Source organism: Leuciscus leuciscus, assembly GCF_965113295.1.
Source record: "Leuciscus leuciscus genome assembly, chromosome: 21".
Taxonomy (NCBI): domain Eukaryota; kingdom Metazoa; phylum Chordata; class Actinopteri; order Cypriniformes; family Leuciscidae; genus Leuciscus; species Leuciscus leuciscus.
Genome location: NC_138745.1, coordinates 9,824,308 through 9,846,538, shown reverse-complemented (window position 1 = coordinate 9,846,538; position 22,231 = coordinate 9,824,308). Strand labels below are relative to the sequence as shown.

The following is a 22,231-nucleotide window of genomic DNA, read 5'->3' as shown; positions in this document are numbered from 1 at the left end:
GCTAGGACGCGCCTTCCAGGAGGGGGAGGTAATGTCACATTTCTGTTTGTGTTTGGACTTCCTCTGTTCATTGTGTTCAGTTTCTAGCCACTCCTCCTTCATTAGTTCATCCCAAGCTTGTTTGTTACTATGGTTTCTGTCATTGAGTTCATTTGTCCCAGCTGTGTCTCGTTTCCCTCATTTGCTCTGTGTATATAAGCCCTGTGTTTTTGTCATGTTCAGTGTCTGTCGACGTTAATGTTAAGCTGGTTGTTCTGTCCTGGTTCTTAGTCTCCCGAGTGTTTCTGTAAGTTTAAAGTTTATTGTTAGTAAAGTCTGCTGCACAGTAATCCTGTTTCCTCGTTGCTGCAACCAGAAACCTAACATTACCATTCCAGTTTTTCCAGTAACTATTTATTAGATACTAATGCTCATTATTTTGGTCTACTATAATTACTAATAACTCTTTTGTAATTACTTAAGTGGTGAAAGTTAAATAAAAAGTCTTACTAATAAAATTGCAATAGATACTACTCAGAAGCAAATAGTTTCTGATATCTGAATGACAGTGTCCTATAGAATTTAATTACAAACAATTAGTTGCTAGCCATAACTGACTACTGACCAGAGTGGGGCAAGTTGTCACAAATGCGATTAGGCTTACTGAAGTCAAAAGTCCATTGACACAAATGTGTTGTTGTTGGTTTCAAACACCTTATTCAAGAACTGTCTTAAATTAAAATATTTGTATGAATTCTGTCTCTAAAATTTCAGTATCATATTTTGATATGCAGGCTCATCTGCTGTGTAACACGCTAACATGCATTCAGACAGGAGTCAAGTTATAATAAAATGTAATGTTGACATTTGCCTAAGGACAGGTTGGCACATTTTGGGCTTACAATGGCTGGAAATTTAGTGTTGTTGGATGGATTTTATGTGTTGTGTTTTATATTTTACGATTATGATTCCTTTGAGTGTTTTTAAGTTAAGAATGAGATGTTTTGAGTTGGACTCCCTTACATGTCAATGTTTTAATTGAGATTTCATTGTAAGTGCATAATTGGCTTTCAAACTGTTTCTATTAATTTATTTGTTTTTATTTTCATGTTTTTTTGTGTGTGTCTTGTACGTATGTAATGATGTGATGTAATTCTGCTGCCTATCTTGGCCAGGTCTCCCTTGCAAAAGAGATTTTTAATCTCAATGGGCTTTTCCTGGTTAAATAAAGGATAAATAAAATAAAAATAAAAAAAAATTTACGTTTTTTTTATTATTATTATTGTTTTATAATTGTTCTAATTTTGTTGAAAACAATATGCTTTTTATTTAAAGTCGGCAAGTAAAAAATATGACCACTTGCCATGGCCTTGTTAAAACTGATCCCGACTCCATAATTAGTCTGCATGAATCAAACCAATCAAACCAATTCAGACCAAACCGAGGATAGTCTGGATTGCTGGGAGAATCATTGGTACACCCCTTCCCACTCTCCAAGAACTGTACTCATCCAGAGTGAGTTAAAGGTCTGGCAAAATCACCCTGGACCCCTCACAGACCCCTACAGATCACTGAACACTAAAGCCAGGCACAAGAAAAGTTTCTTTCCTCAGGACCTCGTGAACAGTTAAATGCCCCTACTGGGCAATAGACATGTGCAATACATAACACTCTTTTTTTTACTTATAGCCTATTTATTCAGCATACCATGCTTTTTATTCACATTCCCTTGCATTTGTATAACATACATTGTCTAATGTTTATTTTGTATTTTAATATATCTATTTGTATTATCTGTCTTGTCGCTGTCATTCTGTCTGTGCACTGGAAGCTTCTGTGTAATCGTACTCGGCAATAAAGCTCATTGTGACTGATTCTGAATGTGTCAGTAGAGCTGCTGAACTGCTGGGCTGGAGTCAATCTGTACTGCCACTCCTCCGCGGGAGCGCGCGCATTATGGCACACGCACACATGCACACATGCACACACTGACTGGAGAGTCGGGCGCACTCCCTCCTGCCAGGAAGTTGTTGGTCTTCGGGAAATAACAAAGAAAAGAAAACAGGTTTATTAAAAGCGTCGAAACTACACGAGGTGGATCTGTGTAACATATTCGAGATCTGGGTATGAATTGGAGGACTATTAACTAATGGAGGACTAATCGATGGAGGCGGACGGAAGTTTTGGGCTCGTCTGGGTCCTGTTGCTGCTGTTGGGAATTACAGACGCTACAGGGAGAGAAGGTGGGTCCTCTCCACACATTCCCAAACTATCCACAAATTCCCATATTATAGTTACTGAGCAGAAATAGAGTTTAACACGAACAAACAAACAGCAGCGGGGGACATTCTTGTGTTGAAACTGCTACTCAAGCGGTTGACACCCCATATCCACTGCTCAAGACGCGACGCGACCGGCGCGCGGGGCCCACTGCATTTTCACGCGACTGTTCGTCGCTTGCTTTCAGTGTGGAATTTGATTTGTTGTTTTACTAGAGTAAAAAACTTTACAATATAAACTTGTATTAATTTGACTAATTTAGGCATATTTAAAGTGGATAAGTTTAACAACAACAACAAAAAAATCCCGTCGGTGTTTTTTTTCTCGCATTAGTCGTAGGTGAAGTATGTCGCACAAACTTGATTTGCAACTTTTGCATGACAATAGCGCTGAAACCTGACAGCCAAGAGTTCATGAGTTTAATGGGCACAACTCCTTATTTTAAAATTAAACCAATATACAAAAAGTAAAAACATTATTATTTTTTTAAATCTTGAATTTATGAAATATTAATGACACCCTCCTGTTAACCAAAATGTAGGCTAATACTAAACAACATTTGTAAAAATATAATTATAGAATAACAATTAAATGTGTCATAATCACAGAACAACAACATGATAATGACAATGACACACAACAAGTTATTATTTTAACAATAGGTAATAATACAAAAGCAATCAATTGGGTCATGAACACAGGACAACAACATTATAATGATGATGGCGGTGCTGCTAATATCAATAATAAAAATAGCAATGAATTAATAAATAGTAGTAGCAGACACGTAGATGTACAGTGGTAGTACCATGGTACAATGGTAATTTGAGATAGTATTACTATTGTACTTTGATATCCATGGTAGTAATAACCATATACATAGGACTATATGTGAAAAATGCTATGGTATTGCCATGGTACATGCTTAAAACCATGGTATTGATATAAAACAGGTCATAGACACCAAAGTAGAACCATGGTATTTTTTTTTTTTGGTACTTATTTGTGCATGTTATTATTATAGTAGCCTACAGATGACATGACAGAGAAGGCCAGTATACATCAGACCGTAAAACAATGGATTCAGCAATGGATTGTGTACAAAACTGAATTGATGGGAGGTTTAATACCAGTTTAAACTTTGTAGTTCTCATTCTCTGCATAACACAAAAATACCACTGTCATAAACCCTTATTGTTTTTTTTAACCTATATCTACACTTTGAATTTCTTTTAATTTCTCTGCGTGTACTACCTCAGTGGTGGAAGAATTCATATTTTCTTAGGAAATCATATACTCTCCTTCCTGCTCGCTGAAAGTTATTCCAAAGGTCGTTTGCTTTAAAGTTCTGTGTAACTGTCAGCTTCTGATTACACATTTAACAAAACAAATGTGTTTCTGCATTTCAGTTCGATTTTTCATGTATCTAAGGCATCTAAATTGTCGACATGATCAATGACTTTGCTGAAAAAAGTTTTGTTGTGCCTTTTAGTAAAAAAAAAAAAAAAAAAATTCCCTTCAGGTCATGCACAGGTCATGTTTTTTTTTGCCTGTGAAATCTTTAAGGATTTTTATAAAGTAAACAGAACAATAAAAACTTTTATATTGTTAGTAATATTTTTAGATATTTTAAGATATGGACTAAAGCAACTTAGTTCTTAGTTACTTGATTATACATACATCATTATTATAAATGTTTTTTGTTTTTTTGTTGTTGAAAAATCTGTTTTTTTGAGGAACATTTATTTGTACATCTCTCAATTATCATTTTATTACATTGCATTATATATTTTTGCCCCCCACCATAAAAGCTACAGAGTTTTGATCTTAAATAATAAAATAAACGATAAAATAAAAATAAATGATCTTTGATAATAAAACTAAACATTTATATATAGAGAGAGAGTGACAACTGATATTTATATGCATTTTAAGTCTGTTATACGATCTCATTTATTTACATTAATTTGCTAATTTCATCTTACTTTCTGGCTATATAAATATCAGCAACTGCAACAAAGTGCATACTTTTTCTCAGTTTGGTCCTCTGAATAAAAAGGTTTTTTTTTTTCTCTCCATATTCTCATATACTGAATGAGCCACAAAGGCCTCGGTTATCAAATATTGTACTCAAAAATCGAATTTTTTCAAGATTTTTGATAAACTGTTTCCTAAAAAAAAAAAAAAAAATTCTGACTATTCTTTCATATGTCAGGCTTTAAAGGGTTAAACATCCTTGAGGTGCTCAGATTGTCAACAGCCCGCAAGAAGCATTCAGTCTTGTTGACAAGCAGAATCCATAAACAATGGCATTGGGACATTTGCATGGGACATTGTTGTCATGGGACCTTTTCTAATGTGACCACGTCTCCAATTCTCAAAACTTAGCAAAACCTGTCCCTGTCAAACTTTTGCCATCTGATTCTGCATATGCATAAGTACATGTTGTGTGTGCAGTTACTAAACTAAGAGTTGGTTCACTACTGTGCTCGGTGGACTTGTCCTTGTTATCAGTTGTTGCGGGTGTACAGAGCTGTCTTAGATATGCTTTACGTGTTTCATTGTTGAGTGTTCCAGAACCTGTAATGGGGCTTTTAGCAATGCTGTTAGCTAAAAGTGTCACCACACGTTTACTGGTCTTCAGGATCTTTATCTTTAACACTTATTATCTGAGTAAAGGCCCTTTCACACCAAGGACGATGACAATAACTATAAGGTTTATAATTCTACAATAATAGAGACGTCAATGACACAGACATTCTGATATAATTGGAATCACTTTTAGAATGATTTGTTTCAGCTGATGAATGATAATTGACAGCCAATCAGAATCCACCGGACTAGAGCATTAAAGTAGAAGACGGCATAACTGCAGCTCACACTTATAATAAACAACACATTATTGTCAGTTGGTGTGCTCTTATATATCGTTATAGTTTTTGTGAACGGGCCGTAGCAGTCAGATTTGTAACTCATTAGAGCCAGGAGGAAATTTCCTTGTCTGTGTTTTGATGAAACACAAGTCTGTGAGTTTTGTTAAGGGTTACGTCACGATAAATGAAGACTTCAATATTAAGGATGATAAGACTGGAAAATAGTATCAGCATGTGTTTTACACTGTTCACTGTTCACTGACATGGCAAAGATGGAACATTACTGATTTTCTGAAGTAGTTTGTCTTGTGATTGTCGTGCTTTTATAGGCTATATTTTTGTCTTAGGTTCTGTTTCCCCCACAGTTTTAGATAGCATACAATTTTTGAGATCCGTCTTAAAGAAAAAATTTCTTCCAAAAATGACAATTCTGTCATCATTTAATTTCTCATTTTGTTTCAAATAGATTTAAATTTGTTCTTCTAAGGAACAGAAAAATAGATGTTAGCAGAATGTTTGTGCTGCTCTTTTTTTCCCCAATACAATGAAAGTGCATGGTAATTAAAATGCTGTTAAGCTCCAAAAATAGCAGAAAAGCTCCATAAAAGTGTCATCAAAGTAGTTCATTTAATTTGTGTCCTACATTCCAAGGCTTTGTCCACACTAATAGTTTTTGTTTGAAAATGCTTCTTTTTGGCCTTCCATCCACAATGAGACTGCGTTTTTATGAACGAAAACAAAGCTTTTTGAAAACGCTGTCCAAAGTGTATACATTTGAAAACCTGGTTTTCATGTTTATACAGGTATTGTGTCTGTTATGTGCTGTTCAATTTCACACAGTTGCTAAAATATGTTACTTTGTACACTCTTCATATCGCAGTCCAGCAAAGATGACAGATCATTTACTCACATTTGCTGTCCTGTTGCAAAACATGAGAGCAGTTGCGTTTAAGACCAAACATATAATGGTGAGTGAGTGCGACCTGGACACATCAGTGAATGGTGAGATATCTTGCTAAATAAAATGATACTGCCGAAAGAATTGCGTGAGATCTTTTTGCTCCGTCTGTATCATCTAGTGAGCTTTTATGAGGGCTTACGCATGTGCAGTAAGGGGAATTGAGCATTTTCTGACGCTTCAGTGTGGACGAGAAACTTTTGGAAACCACTTAAAAAAAAAATGTCAATACGAAAACGCTATTTCAAATGTATCCGGATTAACGTAGATGTAACCCAAGTCTCAAAACACAATGAAAATGACAAAAAATGCTGGATGGACACGCCAAAATGCACATATATTAATAAAATTGCATAAAAAACGATGGAAACACATTTACTGAATAAATTCCTTGATGCATATCAAAAAAAGACATCTGAAGTTGTCAAACGGCACAAAAAGGGTCTTAAAGAATGAATAAAAAAGTTGCTGTAAATAATGGTTTTGATGTATTTACAATCACAGCTTTGGGTCACTATGGTCTCTGTAGAGGCTATAAATCCAAAACTAGATAAATATTGAATGTTTAAAAATATTTTTTAAGAGGTTTTTACTGTGCAAAATGAACAGCTAAAGCCTCGCCACAAAAAAGATCAAACCCATGTAAGAAAGAATCTAGATAAACTAGCCAAACTGATTAATGCACTCATCAACTGTCGTGCAAGCAGGCTGTTGTTGTGGTGTGCGTTGTGTTAGATTACCTGCAGGAAAGCTTCTATATGTAAAGCATGTTCAAGGTCATTATCTCATCAGAAATGCTCGCATGCATTAGTTCAGCATAGGCATACGTGCATCCCATCAGTATTTTGGTATGCGTGTAGCAGTGTGTCAGAACGGAGTGATACACGCTTCACAAACACAGAGACACAAGGTCTCGTCCAAATCCTGTTCTTCCTGTCGGTTGAGTAATTCTTGTTTGTTGTATGACTGACTATGTGCAAGAGAGCAAGAATAGAATATGCATGTAGAAAAGCACTGATATGTTTTGTAAAAAGCTGTTACATGTGTATTTGAATGAATAAGGAAAATGTATTTTTGCATACAGTATTATACTAGTGACCAACACTTGAAACTATTTTGTTTATGCCCTTGGTTCACATATTGAATTAATTTGTCATTGTGCACGTTCCCTTTAGTTGAGTGTTTTTGTCATCGCTGTGTTATTGAAAGTGTTATCGATTTTGATGCAAATACTGCTTGTCCATTCAGTGGTATTTGAGGTCAATGCCCAGAGGACACGGTCAAAGTGATAATACCCCGTTTGGATACCCTGTTCTTGTGGGCAGTGATAAAGGGTCGGAATGGTTGTCTTGGGAAGATCTTTGGTGTTTGTCTTATTATAACCAAGGTCAGGACCTAGTAGACAGCAGTTGATCTTTGGTCGCTGTAAATGTCAGCTTGCACTCTGTTTTCTGTATTGTTGTTGTTGTCTGTGAGATCAGTCTCCGTGACAGCAGCGGTTAAAAGAATTTGGCAGCTGAAAACCTATTGAGTACACGCTTGTGAAGTACACACTCTACTTCCTGTCTGGCCGCACACCAAGAGTAGGTGTGGTGAATTTACTCACTGCACAGGTAAAGAGCACTGATTTAAATTCAATCTGTCTCTCTTGTGTTGTTGTTGTAGAGACCAAGAGCAGCTCTTACACCGTGTGACACAACAAGTTTCCAATGACAAGGAATGTGTCTATATGAGCTCTTGTTTTGCTATTACATACATCGCTTACTATATCAGTTACTGCATGTTTTAAAGCACAGAATAAATAAAAATGTGATCCTCCAAAATATACATTTCACCACAAACACAACATTGTAAGCAGAATTTGACTGAAATTTTATTGGAGTACCTGTTATTAAAGGCATAGTTCACCCTATGCCGAACACTTTGACAAACAGATTTAATTTAGGCTTTTATTCACATTGAACACCGTTCAGCGAACGTACATAGAGCACTCAAATTTGGTAAACAAACATGCTCAAAGTCAAACATGCTTGCTTGACGCGCAAGAACCAATGAGGTTCAGCTTGCAGAGCACTGAAGAGGGGGGCAAGTAATGAAAGGGGGCGATGCCATAATGCAAAGTACCCCCTTTAAATTTTTTTTCAGACTGTAAACAAACCTGTCGCCGCTACAATTATGAAACTAAAAACTACTCAGTAAATACCGATGGTAGAGAACTGAATAATATTGCTACATAAAACAAAAAGGAAAATTGCCTTGGCCAACATATTAGAAAATTCTACTTATCTATATCCATGAAATAACCATGTTTTTGACCACCAGATATAAATATGTCTTAGATACACAATTTCAGCGGCTTTGCCATGAATACAGAAAGTTACCATGATACCACCACCACCACCAAAAGTAATTAATTGTGTCTGCTTTTCTATAAAACACGCCGCTTCACTAACACGTAACGCTAACCGATGCATATTTTTATGGTGAGTTAGAACAGCCAGAACTGCAACCGGTGACAAACAATAACAATACAGAGAAAAAAATCAATTAACTACGTCCTCTAAACTTGAAAACAATATTTCATCATACCTTTAGCCTACTTGGTAGAGCTGCATTCTTCATGGTGTGGGAAGTTCGTTGTCAAATGTGGCAATCAATATGTGACTTTGTGAAACAGACTGTCCTTAACTAAAATGTTGCTATAGTAGCCTAATATTAATGCTAGAAAGCCTATGCACTTGGCATTTGTGATTTAAAAAAAAAGTGTATTCTATTTCATCATTAAAATAAATGTTCACATTAATCTTTTCATCAATTATGAATTTTACTGACATTTTATTGGTGTACCTGTTATTAAAAGCACAGTTCATCCAAAAATGTAAATTGCTTGACACGCAAGAACCAATGAGCGTGAACCAATTTTCACGCCAAACAAGTACGGTTGAGTGTCATATTTGAGTGCTCTAATGTTTTTCACCAAAATAACACACAAGTATTGTAATTTAAATTATCATTATCATTTTACTTTCTTAAATACAGATAATTGTTACAATAATAATATTTCCGGTCTGACAGTTCTGTCAACGAGCCCTGCATCTGCTCTCTCTTTCTCTCACGGTGAGTGCGCGTACAATGAAGCAGGCAATGAGATGATGTTTTATTAACGTTTCGGGAGGAACATGTTCAAATTATTTATCCAATCAGCATGAGAGGAGTCCTACGTTGCTGACCTATGTTCCATGACAGTTTTCAGCATCCCTCCGCCACCCCGACTCCTCACTCTTGTCTGTTTTCTATCAGAGCCAGGGAGGGATACGAGGGGAGTACTCTGGGTTCAGGCCAAAATACCGAGCTCGGAGCCATCTCTTGGACATCTCAGACAGCACGCCAAATAAGCATACTTCTTTTAATCTGATTATTTGTGTGAAACTTGTGAAATTATATCTGTGCTAAACTTATTTTTGGCCTCTAACTCAATTACAGGCAACTGTAATCGTACAATTTAGCCATGGGCTAATTAAAGAAATTTTTTAGTTGTCTCTCGTGAAATTTGGTCACATATGCTCGCATTGTAGAGGGTTGCAGAGGTACTCAGAGCATGCGTGTGCGTGTGTGTAAACCTGTTGGTTTGGATGTCATTGGTGAAACATTTGTGGTGTATAATAACCAGTTTAAAATAAGTTTGAGTAGGAGTAAAAAATGATTATGTAGAAACAGAAGTACAATGAGAGAGAAAGAGAACAGAGCCTGCCAGAGACATGGACGAATAGAGTTGTTTTCAATTCAAGGTCCCTATACACACACACACACACACACACACACACACACACACACACACACACACACACACACACACACACACACACACACATGCACAGAGACGAGGGAATGTTAGGATGATGAAAGAGGAGGAAGGGAACTTGGAAAGGAAGTGTGAACAGGAGGAAATAGTGACTTATTATTCAATCTCAGTCCCATCAGCATGCATACATGTTACTTATGTTACTACACAAAACAGCTCTTTCAATAATGTCTCATACAATAGCTTATCCCCCAAAAAAGAAAAAGAAAATTAATCACCCGTATTTGCAAATTTTCATTTGCAGCAGTTGCATAAACATAACCACTGTGTTAAGACTGTGTCTTAAGAACTATTCTGATCAGCAGTTATCCACGGGGTAATCAGTCTTACTTTTAAGATTCAAATGAGACCAATCTGTGTTTTTATGTAACTGACTTAAAAAAGTTATGACCAGTCTTGAAGAAAAAAATGAGATGACTAACTTGTACAACTAGTTTAAGCAGTTTGCGACCGGCCACTGGAATTAACTGACATTAAACATAAAAAAATCTACAAAAAGGCTACATGAAATATGTGTGCTCATTGAACTCGTAGAGGTGTAATAGAAATGATTTTGGTCTATTGTCAGTCTATTGTCAAATGCTAGCCTGCAGTTTACAGTGCACTGAATATAGTGACTTACAATAAATCATCTGTGAATGAGGATTTACAATAAATCATCTGTGAATTGACACACACATGCACAAATCTCAGTACAGCACTGCACGTCATGACATGGACACTCAGAGTGAGTGTCAAACACATCTATTTACAGTCTCCTGGCCTGCACAGAGTAGCAGTGTGATAAAGCCAAGACAGGAGGACAGTAGTCATGACTGTAAATGAAACAAATCATGTATATGCCTTTAAGGTGTTATTTTCCTCTACAAGACAATGTGAATAATACATTCAGACTGTACAGACTTTGTAGGCAGTACTCTGAGTTTAATTTCCATTATGTTAATTTCTAAAATGATGTTAATTTATTTTATGTAGTGCTGGGTGGTATACTAGTTCATGCGGTATAACGGTTTTAGCCCGCGTATGAGATGTATTTTTCAAATAACACCATGCCGGTGCGTTGCTGAAACAACTGCTGAATCTTTTTAATGGCCACGAAGAGTGCCATGCAGATTGTTTTGAGAGGGGACTTCTATTACATTCATACCCTTTAAAGTTTATAACTTTATAACGCAACAATAAACAGTGTTGGGGGAAACACATTACAAGTAACACGAGTTACATAATGAGATTACTTGAGTAACAAGTAAAATAATGCATGACTTTTAAATTTACACCAAAATATCTGAGGTACTTTTTCAAATAAATATCGCAAGTTACTTTGTTTTCCCATTTATTGACTGGCAGCTCTCCTATCCCCATGTCGAGAGGAATCGCGAGTAAGATGCAGAGTCGTTGTGTGTTCTGTGTTAACATGATGGTTATTGTTCTAGACTAAATGTGAGCATGCATTTACTCATATCGCTTGCACAGAAACAGATTCAGTATTCCTCAAAATTAATAAATAGTAAAATGCAAACTTTATTATTACACAAACCTGCAATAATTAAATATGTTAAATAATACAAATATACTTTATATATTTAATCTCACTTTATTAACCAGGGTCTTTGCTGCTGCAATGATCTAATTCAATCATACCAATAAGCAAAAATGACTTTACACAGATGTTTAATTATTTTTTATTGCTGAAGTAAGTGTTGAACTTTATTCTCCTGTGGTGTCACTATATGAGGACATGAACGCATGAATTTCATCTGCAGAGCTGCTCTGAGAGTCACTTCATGAGCATTTCACCTATTCATTTGATAAAATCATTCGTCATATCACATACACACAGAAACTTCACGACATCATTTTATACAGTCCTGCTGATGTGTGTGTCTGTGTTTTACTTTTCAGTATGTCTCGGGACAGACATGAAGCTGGCTTTACCCTCCAGTCTTGAGAATCATTATGAGATGCTCAGGCTGCTGTACACGGGCTGTCAAGTTGTTCATGGTAACCTGGAGATCACACATCTGCAGGGAACTCCAGACCTCTCCTTTTTGCAGGTACGGGACTGTCATGTGTTTGTGTGTGTTAGAACGGTGTCGTGTTAGTAGCCCCTAAATTAATAACTAATGTTCGTTGCGACGGAAGTGAATCAATCAAAACTAACTTTAGCTGGATAATAACTTTATTCTAGAGCTGCTGTAAAGCCAAATCAATCACTGTTACTTTAATTTCCTATTATCACTGTAAAGCTGCTTTGAAACAATCTATATTGTTAAAAGCGCTATATAAATGAAGGTGACGTGACTTGACTTGACTTGAATTGACTGTGTCAGGGTAGCTCTTTATTATACAGCAGATTTCTTTGGTGCTCAAGCATTTCTAAACTCCTGTTCATTTTCTTGCCATTGTGTAAATACTCACATTGTAATGAATAATGTGTGTGTGCCTGAGTTTGACCAGAGCATATTTCTGAAAGTCTGCAATACCCTTTTATAGAGATACTTCGGGTTTAAATTTCATAGGCATAATCATTTTTAAAAAGTTCACGGCTTAAAGGGTACTGCATAACAGGAATGACCCATCCTAACATCCTATTTCAAGTAAAAGTTTGCCTTTAAATGTAATTCGGTTTTTGTAAGGTTCACGAGTTCTTACACAACTGATAAGAACAATAGAATTGCTATTAATTTAAGTCACTCACTAATAATGAGTCTCAAATGTCAATATAATGATGAAAATGAAAGGATGCTCATGTTTGTCTGCAGGAGATTGTGGAGGTTCAGGGGTATGTGCTGATAGCTCACGTCTCAGTGCGTTCAGTTCCTCTGGACAATCTGCGGATCATACGAGGCAGTCAGCTGTATAACTCCAGCTATGCTCTCGCGGTACATAACAACATCAACCACAGTCAGGTGGGAATCGGCCTGAGAGAACTACGTCTCAGGAGTCTTACAGGTAAGGAGTGTGGGACTTACAAGCATTAAGTCAAATTTATATTGGGTTATTATAGATTTAAGAGTGAAAGTTTTATTACTGGCTACTCATTTTTTTTTTTGTCTATTTCAGTTAAAGCTATGTTAATTTAAAGATTCAGTTTACACTTTTTGTTATACTGGTTGAAACTATCTTCACATCCTGATAGCAATTTATAATAGAAGTGGTATAATTATTAAAATATGTATATACCTTCTGTGGAAGTCTCAGGACCAAAAAAATGTTTGTCCAATCATTGCATTTGGTCCTGAGAGGATGTCCTGCGTGCCTGTCAAGCTATGTATTTCCATACCTTCGCTCACCCTGCATGCGCAGATATCACTCACTTACATGTCATCATCACGTTCCATGAGGCTAAGCAGAGTTGACAGACAGTCACTGAGCGCTGCAAACAAACAGCAGCCGCCTTTTACAGTTCCTCCTGAGCCAAAACAACAAGCTTATGCTGCGTTCACGGCACGCCATGTGGTAATTACCATAATTAAGAGATGGCGACCCTCTATAATGGGACATTTTTTCCCCTGACTCAAAACTCTCAATCACGTGACTTCTTATTGACTTCTTTATGCTCAGGTCCAAAATATTTTATTGACTAGAAATTACTCTTTGTGTTTGCATTCTCTATAAAATTATTTTTTTTAAATTGTTGTACAGTCATGAAAACGGAACCTTGTGAGTAAAATTATTGACTGTTTCACAGAAATCCTGCTTGGCGGGGTTTATATTTGGGGAAATCCTCAACTTTGCTTTCCTCGGAATATTATTTGGAAAGACACTGTTACAACAGTTGAAAACAAACTGCTGCACCTGCAAGACATTCCAAAGAACTGTGAGTGAACTATCACATTACACATTACATTATTCGATGCATCATATACTTGTTATTGCTCAATAGTAATGATCTTTTTTCAGGTCCTCTTTGTTCTTCTGCTTGTGAGTCCGGTGGATGTTGGGGAGAAACAAATCAGGACTGCCAAACATGTGAGTGTCATTGACAGATTTGTATTTTTTCGTGTTTAATAAAAATACGTGAATTCAGTTGAATTGAATCAAGATTACCAGTCCATCTCATATTTAATAAATACATTATCATGCCCCTAAATTTATATGACAGTATTTAACCTAGTTTATACAAGAGAACATTTCTGATCAGTTCAATTCTGCATTCCCTATAAGAGAATAAATAGACACAGTTTGACCAATTAAATATCTAACTATTTGTGTTTTGTCGTGAAACGTAATGGAATTGTTCCTCTGAGACAATTCTGAATCTTGTCAGACATGTATGATACACCATTGCGTGTACCTCTTTCTCTGCAGTGACCTCTGTGCAATGCTCATCTGGCTGTTCGCGCTGTAAGGGTCCGAATCCCAATGATTGCTGTCATGTGCAGTGTGCTGCCGGGTGCACAGGGCCGAAAGACTCTGATTGTCTGGTAAAAAGATCATTAATATTGCATTTATATCATTCATGTCTAACTGACATATAATAATATCTGTTTCATCCTATTTTTGCATGTTTAGGCCTGTCGTCACTTTAATGACAGTGGGACGTGTAAAGACAATTGCCCCCCTCCCACCATCTATGACCCAACCTCCTTCCAATCCAAACCTAACAAGGACAAAAAGTTCAGCTTTGGAGCCACATGTGTTAAACAGTGTCCCCGTATGTCAAACGTTTAATTAGCTAACAATACAATATCTTGCTGTATGTCCAAAGGTCTTGCCTTTTCTTTCTCTTCATATGTATTTATTATATATGCTGTACTTTCTACTTCTTTAGATAACTATTTGGCCATGGAAGTGGCATGTACAATGGTCTGTCCTAAATCTAACAAGGAAGTCATCACTGTCGACCCAGATGGACAAGAATCACAGAAATGTGAAAAGTGTGAAGGAGAGTGTCCAAAAGGTCTGTATGTGTGTATGTTTTTGGCTGAAACATACTGTGCTTACGCTAATACATGATTCTAGCTAGCTACACAAACTTGATTTTAAGTGTTGTTGAGTTCCAAAATCTGTGAGAAAGCTATTCATAACACAAGTTGTATTCTTAAAGTTGTTCCAAAATAGTGTATAAATACACTCACTACCTGTCAAAAGTTTGGAATAATTAATATCAAAAAGGCATTTATTTGATAAAAATTACAGTAAAAACAGTAATATAGACAATAACCCTTTTCTATATAAATATATTTTAAAATGTAATTTATTCCTGTGATGGCAAAGCTGAATTTTCAGCAGTCATTACGCCTGTACTCCATATGATCATGTCACATGATCCTTCAAAAATCATTCTAATATATGCTGTTTAACATTTTTGTGAAAACCGTGATACACTACAATGCATTCAATTGATCAAAAGCAAAAAAAAACTAAATTATTCCAAACTTTTGACAGGTAGTGTATAAATACTGTGTGCATAATTTATTTTATTCTTATAGTAGTATTAAATTATGCATGTTCTGTCTGTTAGTGTGTTATGGGCTAGGAATGGGAAACCTTCAGGGGGTGACAGTGGTGGATACCACCAACATTGGCATGTTCATTGGCTGTGAGAAGATCTACGGCAGTTTGGCTTTTCTTTCAGACTCCTTCAAAGCGTAAGCAAGGACCTCTTTCACCTACAAATTACGATGCCGTCATCATCTACTCAGCCGTTATGTTGCTCGATCTCTAACAAAATCTTAAAATAAAAAGCATAAAAATGTGCACAGATGAGGCGGTTCATTTTTTTATTCTATAAGAAAACATGCACATAAACTACAATAGAAACACATTTACTGAATACATTTTTCGATGTACAACGAAAAAGATGATTTTCCCTGAAAAGTAATTGGATAACTGGATTAAACAGTGGACTTTGTTTTAGTCATTCTGAGATGACTGAGCCAAAGTCTGTCATCAAAATGATTTGGTTTAATTTCCTCCCTCACACGTTTGCGTTCCCAACCAAACGTTCGCCTCTGAATGCAAGATAACATGACAGCATTTGTTATTGCGGTTTCATCTGCATAACCTCTGAGGCGCATGTAATTTATTATATAGGAAATAAAGGCTCACAGGCTTCCCTGGTTGCAGCAACTATTTATTATTTTATTACTGATACTTTGAGCCAATTTCCCAGGAAGTGAAGATTTTATTCTTGAACACATGGGATGGAAACATTGCTTTATTCCTAAATGTTTTATGCAATTTTTTATTTATTTTTTGCACAAGTTTAATTAGCAACTTAGCTATTGACTTCAAACTTGACACAAATTGTCTTGGTATGCCAAGCTTGAATTTGTGTATGCTTTTAGAATACTTTATGGTGCTTTTGGCCCTTTTTAGAGTTGACAGCTTTTTAGAGTTTGACTGTGTGAGTCAAAGTCATATGGGTTTAGAATAACCTGAGGGTGAATAACTAACTGACCTTAAAACCTTTCTTCTTATTTCAAGTTTTTCATACATGATTGATTGGTATTGTTATACCTATTGTTACACTTATAATGTTAAAGTATATTTTCTTGTCAATACAGTAATGCAGTTACCAATTCATCTGGACTGCAGTTGAGTGACCTCGAGAAGTTGAAGTCGATAAAAGAAATCACAGGTGAAGATCTCAGTTCAACTGGATTTCTAAAGAAAATACAAGTCGATAGATCCAAGATCAGTGCTTTGTGAACTAAAATCTATATAGCAATATGCTACTAGCTGTACCAGTGTATAATTAAATTAATTTTGCATTTTAAATAACATTATATTTGTATTTTAGGATATCTCTACATAGATGCATGGCCAGATTATTTGCTTAATCTGAGTGTTTTTGAAAACTTGAAGGTGATCAGAGGAAGAATGCTTTACAAGTAAGTATATCTGTCTTTTTTCCCCTTTTCCCCGTTTCCTAATCCAGTCTTTAAACACATTATTTGCTAGACTGTTTACCCACTTTCTTGTTTGTCTGACGTCTAGTTAGACTTATCAAACCTGCAGTTTCTTATTAGTTGTAAAGGTTAATGATTATCCTCTACACCTGCTGCATGATGTATCTTTTTACTTTTCTTTCAACCCCTCAAGCCAGTTCTAACTAGACAGACTGTGAGAAAGGAATGTGCCTAGTTAATCTATAAAATTGTTGGTAATTTTTCCACACTTTAGTCAAAATAAAGATTGACGCACACAAATGGGTGTATGATAGACTAGTAGCTTTAACATTTGAAACCCACCAAGAACAATTCATCATCATAGCAAGGACATTTGCACATGCAAACTGGTCATTTTTTCTGCATAAATGTATAACTCTAGTATCTTGTTGCCTTATAATGTAGTTTTCGGTTTATCTCTCTGCAGGGGTGTTTTGTCTTTGGGAGTTCAGTCTTTGCAGATCGAGTCTCTCGGGTTGCGTTCCTTGCGCAGTGTCACCGGAGGTTTAGTACTGTTTCATAATAACTCCAGACTGTGCTACACCTCCTCTTTGCCCTGGTCCCATATGCTCCACCCCACACAGGCACCCAACCTCATCAGCAGCGGCAACCAAGACCCGCAAACATGTGGTAAAAGACCATTATATTTAACCCTGTTCGGATGGTGATTGTTTCTCAAGGGGATGTAGTGTAATTTTTTATTGCTGTCTAAATCTAGAATGTCAGTGTTTTTCTCCCACCACCCGCATAAAAAAAATAATGGGCGAGGTAGGACAATTTTTTTTTTTTACTAAGTTTTTTTTCCCACTAAGGTTGTGTGGTAATTAAATTGCTGTCTGAATCCACATCTCTGTGTTTACAAGAAGAGATCAATCCAAAAGTTGTTCTGCTAATCCTTTTTGACCACTGCCAATCATTGTACGGTAAATGTTGCACTTTGCGGTAATGTGCACACATTTAAAATATGGACACTTTTATTAGAGAAATGCTGGAAACTGTTAACAAGAATTATATAACATCACCGTTCCACTACAGTTAATATAGTGTGCAGTACGTTTTTTTTTAGTTATGTATTATACACATTTATATAAATTAGCACTTGTCGGGTCATATAAGTGTTTTGGTAACTTATTTCTGCTAATTTCCACATTTTTAAAATGACATTCAGAATTTTAAGAGATGAAAAAACAGAAAACTATTTAAACTACAGCACGTCATTTGACCTATTTTTCAATAGGAAATATAAATAATTTAATTATTTACATAAATATGATTAAATTAAATAAGAATTTATTAATTGTCCAAGCAATAACAAGAAAAGGGAGAAAAAAACTATTCACCTAACTATCGCAATTTTTTGGTTTTACGAGTTTAAAATAGAATTTTTGCTTTATTTTTGTCCTTGCTTATAGACGAGGTTGACAGAAGTTAGCCACTTTTGTTCCAACAGAGGATAAAATATGTTGTTATCTATGAGGGTTTAGTGAAATAATATCCCAAGTGGGCGCGTGAAAGCGACGCGAGACTGAATGGACTGAAAAGCCCTCGCGGTACTCATGCTGAGAGAGATATAAGACAGTAGAGCTGCACGATTCATCTTTAAAAGACTGTAATCTCGATTCAAACACCCACGCGATCTTCTTCCAATTCGTCTGTCTATTAAACTTTTGACAAAATCATATCGCAACATTCAAATCTGTGTTGCCGCTGACCCAGAGAAACTCAGGAAACAGCTTTACAAACAGTGTGTTCTACCTCATAGTATCATTATTTCTGTGATACAAGAGTTCAAATTATTATAAGCACTGGGATGAAAGTTTAAAGTTCAAATATACAACCTGATGTCTACGGTAGCGATCAAAATAGAGTAAATCAGCTTTTGATAGAAACTCTGTGCTTAAAATAACGCATTTATCGATTACATCAACAAGTGACTGTTAAAAAATGTATTTGTTATTGAATCATTAATTCAAGAGAATGTAGTACTGTATGATGCTTCTGAAATAAAACTCAGAAAGATGTTATGAATTGTTTTTGTAAATATGACTCATCTTATACATCTTGTACAGTCTGTATTAGTGTATGATATAGCTTGTCCCCATGGTCTAGTGTTTAAAAAAAAATCGCAATACAAAATCCAAAAAACAGTGTGTGGCTAAGCATGGCATGCAGTAGAGCGACTATATGCAGAGCATAGCCTTGAGTGTCTTGTTGTTTTTAAAACAGTCACAACATATTTGAAATATTATGTAGACACATTCTTAATGGCATCCTTGCAGTAGTCATTGTGTAAAACTTGATTTCAAAGATTATTTAGTATTTACAACTAATTTAGAAAACGCTTTATTTTGATGACCCACTTAAGACATTCTACTAACTATAAGTTACTTTGCAACTTATTCTACTAACCCGAACCCTAACACCTAACCCTAATTTAACAGTCCACTTACACAAATGTAGTTGGAAAGTTACTTATTTTTTAGTAGAATATCTGAAGTGGACAATCAAAATAAACTGTAACACTGGTGGAAAAATCCAGTCACAGTTGTCTATTAAACTAGAAACTAAATTTGGATTTATTTCCTTTTGTTAAAAAAATGTTTTTGTTCACACTTTTTAGTTTCCCATAATGAATAATATTCCATTACATGCTTGATTATGGAATCAAACTGGACATTCTTCTCTCTCTTGTGTAGCTTCAGAGGGAAGAATCTGTGACCCCCTATGTACGAATGCAGGCTGCTGGGGGCCGGGACCAAGTCAGTGTGTGTCGTGTGTGAATTACAAACGTGGGACGGAGTGTGTGGAGCAGTGTAATGTCCTGCAGGGGTGAGTACAGTATAAATAAGCAGATTTTTAATTTGTTGTTGTGCTTTGTTATGTTTACTTACATAAATACAAGTAGAGTTCATATCGATTATTGAATGTTGAATTTTGTGCACAGGGCTTTTCCACTATGTCAATATCTGTTGAAGGTAGGGTAGGCAATTTCGGAGAGGCTAACAATAGCAAGCTTTGAAAGCATAAGATCCCACCCTCCCTTCAGAGCGTTCTCCATAGACACACCTCCTCCAAAAGACATGAACAAAGTTTACTTAATGTCTCAAAGCACATAACATTACAATGATAATGAACAACTTACAGAGCTCTTACTTGTACTACCTGATTGCTGCAGATTAATTTCGGCGTTGATAGTGTAGACAGAAACGCAAAAAATCTGAGTCTGAGGACATGAACAACTCCTTAGAACGCCATGGGTTGCCATCTCGTAATTATGGTTACAACATGGCGTGAACGCAGCATAAGCTTGTTGTTTTGGTTTAGGAGGAACTGTAAATGGCGGCTGCTATTTGTTTACGGCTCCCGGTGACTGTCTGTCCACAACTCTGCATAGCCTTACGGAATGTGCTGATGATGTGTGATGTCTGCGTGGGCATCATATCATTGCGCAACGATTGGACAAACATTTTTTGGTCCTGAGACTTCCACAGCAGATATATGTAAATTTTTTTATATTTAGACCACTTCTATTATTGATTGCTTTTAGGATTTGAAGAGAGTTTTTTAACCAGTATTACCAAAAATTGCCTACCCTACCTTTAATGAAATACAATAAAGAATGCAGATTTATATGCTGTTGTTATAGAAGTTGGTTTTAAACTCTTAATGTTTATCTCTACATCAAATGCATTTTCCACAGATCATTCCGGGAGTTTGTGGATGGATTTAACTGTGGTCCTTGCCATCCAGAGTGTCGACCAGTCAACGGCTCTGCCTCCTGTACAGGCCGAGTAAGATGCAAATGCAAAATTCAAAAACAAATATATATATATATATATATATATATATATATATATATATATATATATATATATATATATATATATATATATAAAATATTCAACGTTTTTTTTATATTGTCAAAAAAAAAAAAAATAATTTATTTACTCACCTTTATGTTGTTTCAAACCTGTACAACTTTCTTTCTGTGGAACACAAAATAAGTTTATCTGAATGTTGTTCACGCTGCTATTTTCCATACAGTGAAAGAAAAATGAACAGAAATGCACCATAAAAGCACCAAAAGTCAAAGTCAACTTTATTGTTATTTTTAGTACATCACATGGTACTTGATAAAAGATAAACGCAGTTCCTCAGTTCCAAGAAGTGTTACAAAAACAAAAACAATTTTTTTTCCTTTTGTGTTCAATGGAAGAAAGCAAGTAATACAAGGTACATTTTTAATTTACATTTTTTACATTAAAGAAGCCATATTTCGCCCTTTTACAAAGTCTTGATTTTGTTTTTCTACTAGAATAGGATTTCATGCTTTAATAATAATTTAACAATAATAATTTTCAAAAACACATTATTTTTCACCTATTTTACATAATTGCAGCACCTAACTTTAACTAAACTACTTTGCTTAGTTCCTGTCTCTATGAAGCCCCTCCTTCCGAAAAGTGCAGTGCACTCTGGTTGGCAGGACCAGTGTGTTGTGATTGGTCAACCGGTTCGAATGTGTTTTGGAAATGTTACCCCCCTTTACCATAACTGGTAGTTTCAACACTACTGACGCAGCTCAACCAGGCCTCGCCATTTTTTTTGCTCATGCCTTGGCGAGGAATTATTTAAATGAGGAATATTGTACCGTGTACGTTCCTGGAAGAAAAATGAAGACTACAATCGAGGAATTTCAGGATGTTCAGAAACAGTGCTTTACTGATATAGAGAGTCATTTCTTTTCTGAGTGACATTTTTCATGCTCAAACAGCAACATACACTCTAAAGAAAGTTGAACATGTAAAGAAAGCATAATTAGGTCCCTTTTAAGGTTTTAACTGTGTTTCTTGTGCAGGGTCCAGATCAGTGTAAGGAGTGTATGCACTTTCAAGATGGAAACGTATGTGTTGAGCGCTGTCCCAGTGGGGTGAAAGAGGACCAGCACACAGTGTGGAAATACTTCAATAATACGGGACACTGTCTGCCCTGTGAGACCAACTGCAGCGTCTCGTAAGTCCTTCAATTAGTTCATGGATTGTTATCCCACTTTTTTATATCAGGCCATGAGCAACAATTTAGGATTTGGAATTAATTTTTTGTTTTGTATTTACTGTCAGGTGTCCATTGGATGAAAGGGGCTGCCCTATCCAACAGAAAACTGGGTAAGACGTTATTAAATGTGTATGTATGCAGAATACTCATATTCATTAGTAGTGTTTCCCAAAGCAAGTATCACATATACTGCTCATACTTAGGGTTAGGGATTTGACCAAACTTATAATTTCAAGTTTTAAACTGTGTAACGTGCAACTTGTGAATCCTCAAATGTGTTTAAGTGAGAGGTGGACTGTTACTTTTCTAAGTGGTTGAAATTATGCTA

At 35.9% G+C, this 22,231-nt stretch overlaps 1 protein-coding gene across 1 annotated transcript in view; it reads left to right on the top strand.

Moving 5' to 3' along the window:
• The first annotated feature begins 1,934 nt into the window (after positions 1–1,934).
• The window catches only part of erbb2 (erb-b2 receptor tyrosine kinase 2), a 33,566-nt gene continuing 13,269 nt past the window's right edge, over positions 1,935–22,231 (top strand). Inside the window, exons 1-16 of the mRNA XM_082152319.1 lie at positions 1,935–2,222; positions 11,855–12,006; positions 12,715–12,904; positions 13,644–13,772; positions 13,856–13,924; positions 14,264–14,379; positions 14,468–14,609; positions 14,727–14,855; positions 15,420–15,546; positions 16,465–16,538; positions 16,701–16,791; positions 17,276–17,478; positions 19,545–19,677; positions 20,549–20,639; positions 21,707–21,861; positions 21,969–22,013. Coding sequence (XP_082008445.1) covers positions 2,144–2,222; positions 11,855–12,006; positions 12,715–12,904; positions 13,644–13,772; positions 13,856–13,924; positions 14,264–14,379; positions 14,468–14,609; positions 14,727–14,855; positions 15,420–15,546; positions 16,465–16,538; positions 16,701–16,791; positions 17,276–17,478; positions 19,545–19,677; positions 20,549–20,639; positions 21,707–21,861; positions 21,969–22,013 — 1,925 coding nt within the window. The 5' untranslated portion in view covers positions 1,935–2,143. The remainder of the gene's footprint in view (positions 2,223–11,854; positions 12,007–12,714; positions 12,905–13,643; positions 13,773–13,855; positions 13,925–14,263; positions 14,380–14,467; positions 14,610–14,726; positions 14,856–15,419; positions 15,547–16,464; positions 16,539–16,700; positions 16,792–17,275; positions 17,479–19,544; positions 19,678–20,548; positions 20,640–21,706; positions 21,862–21,968; positions 22,014–22,231) is intronic.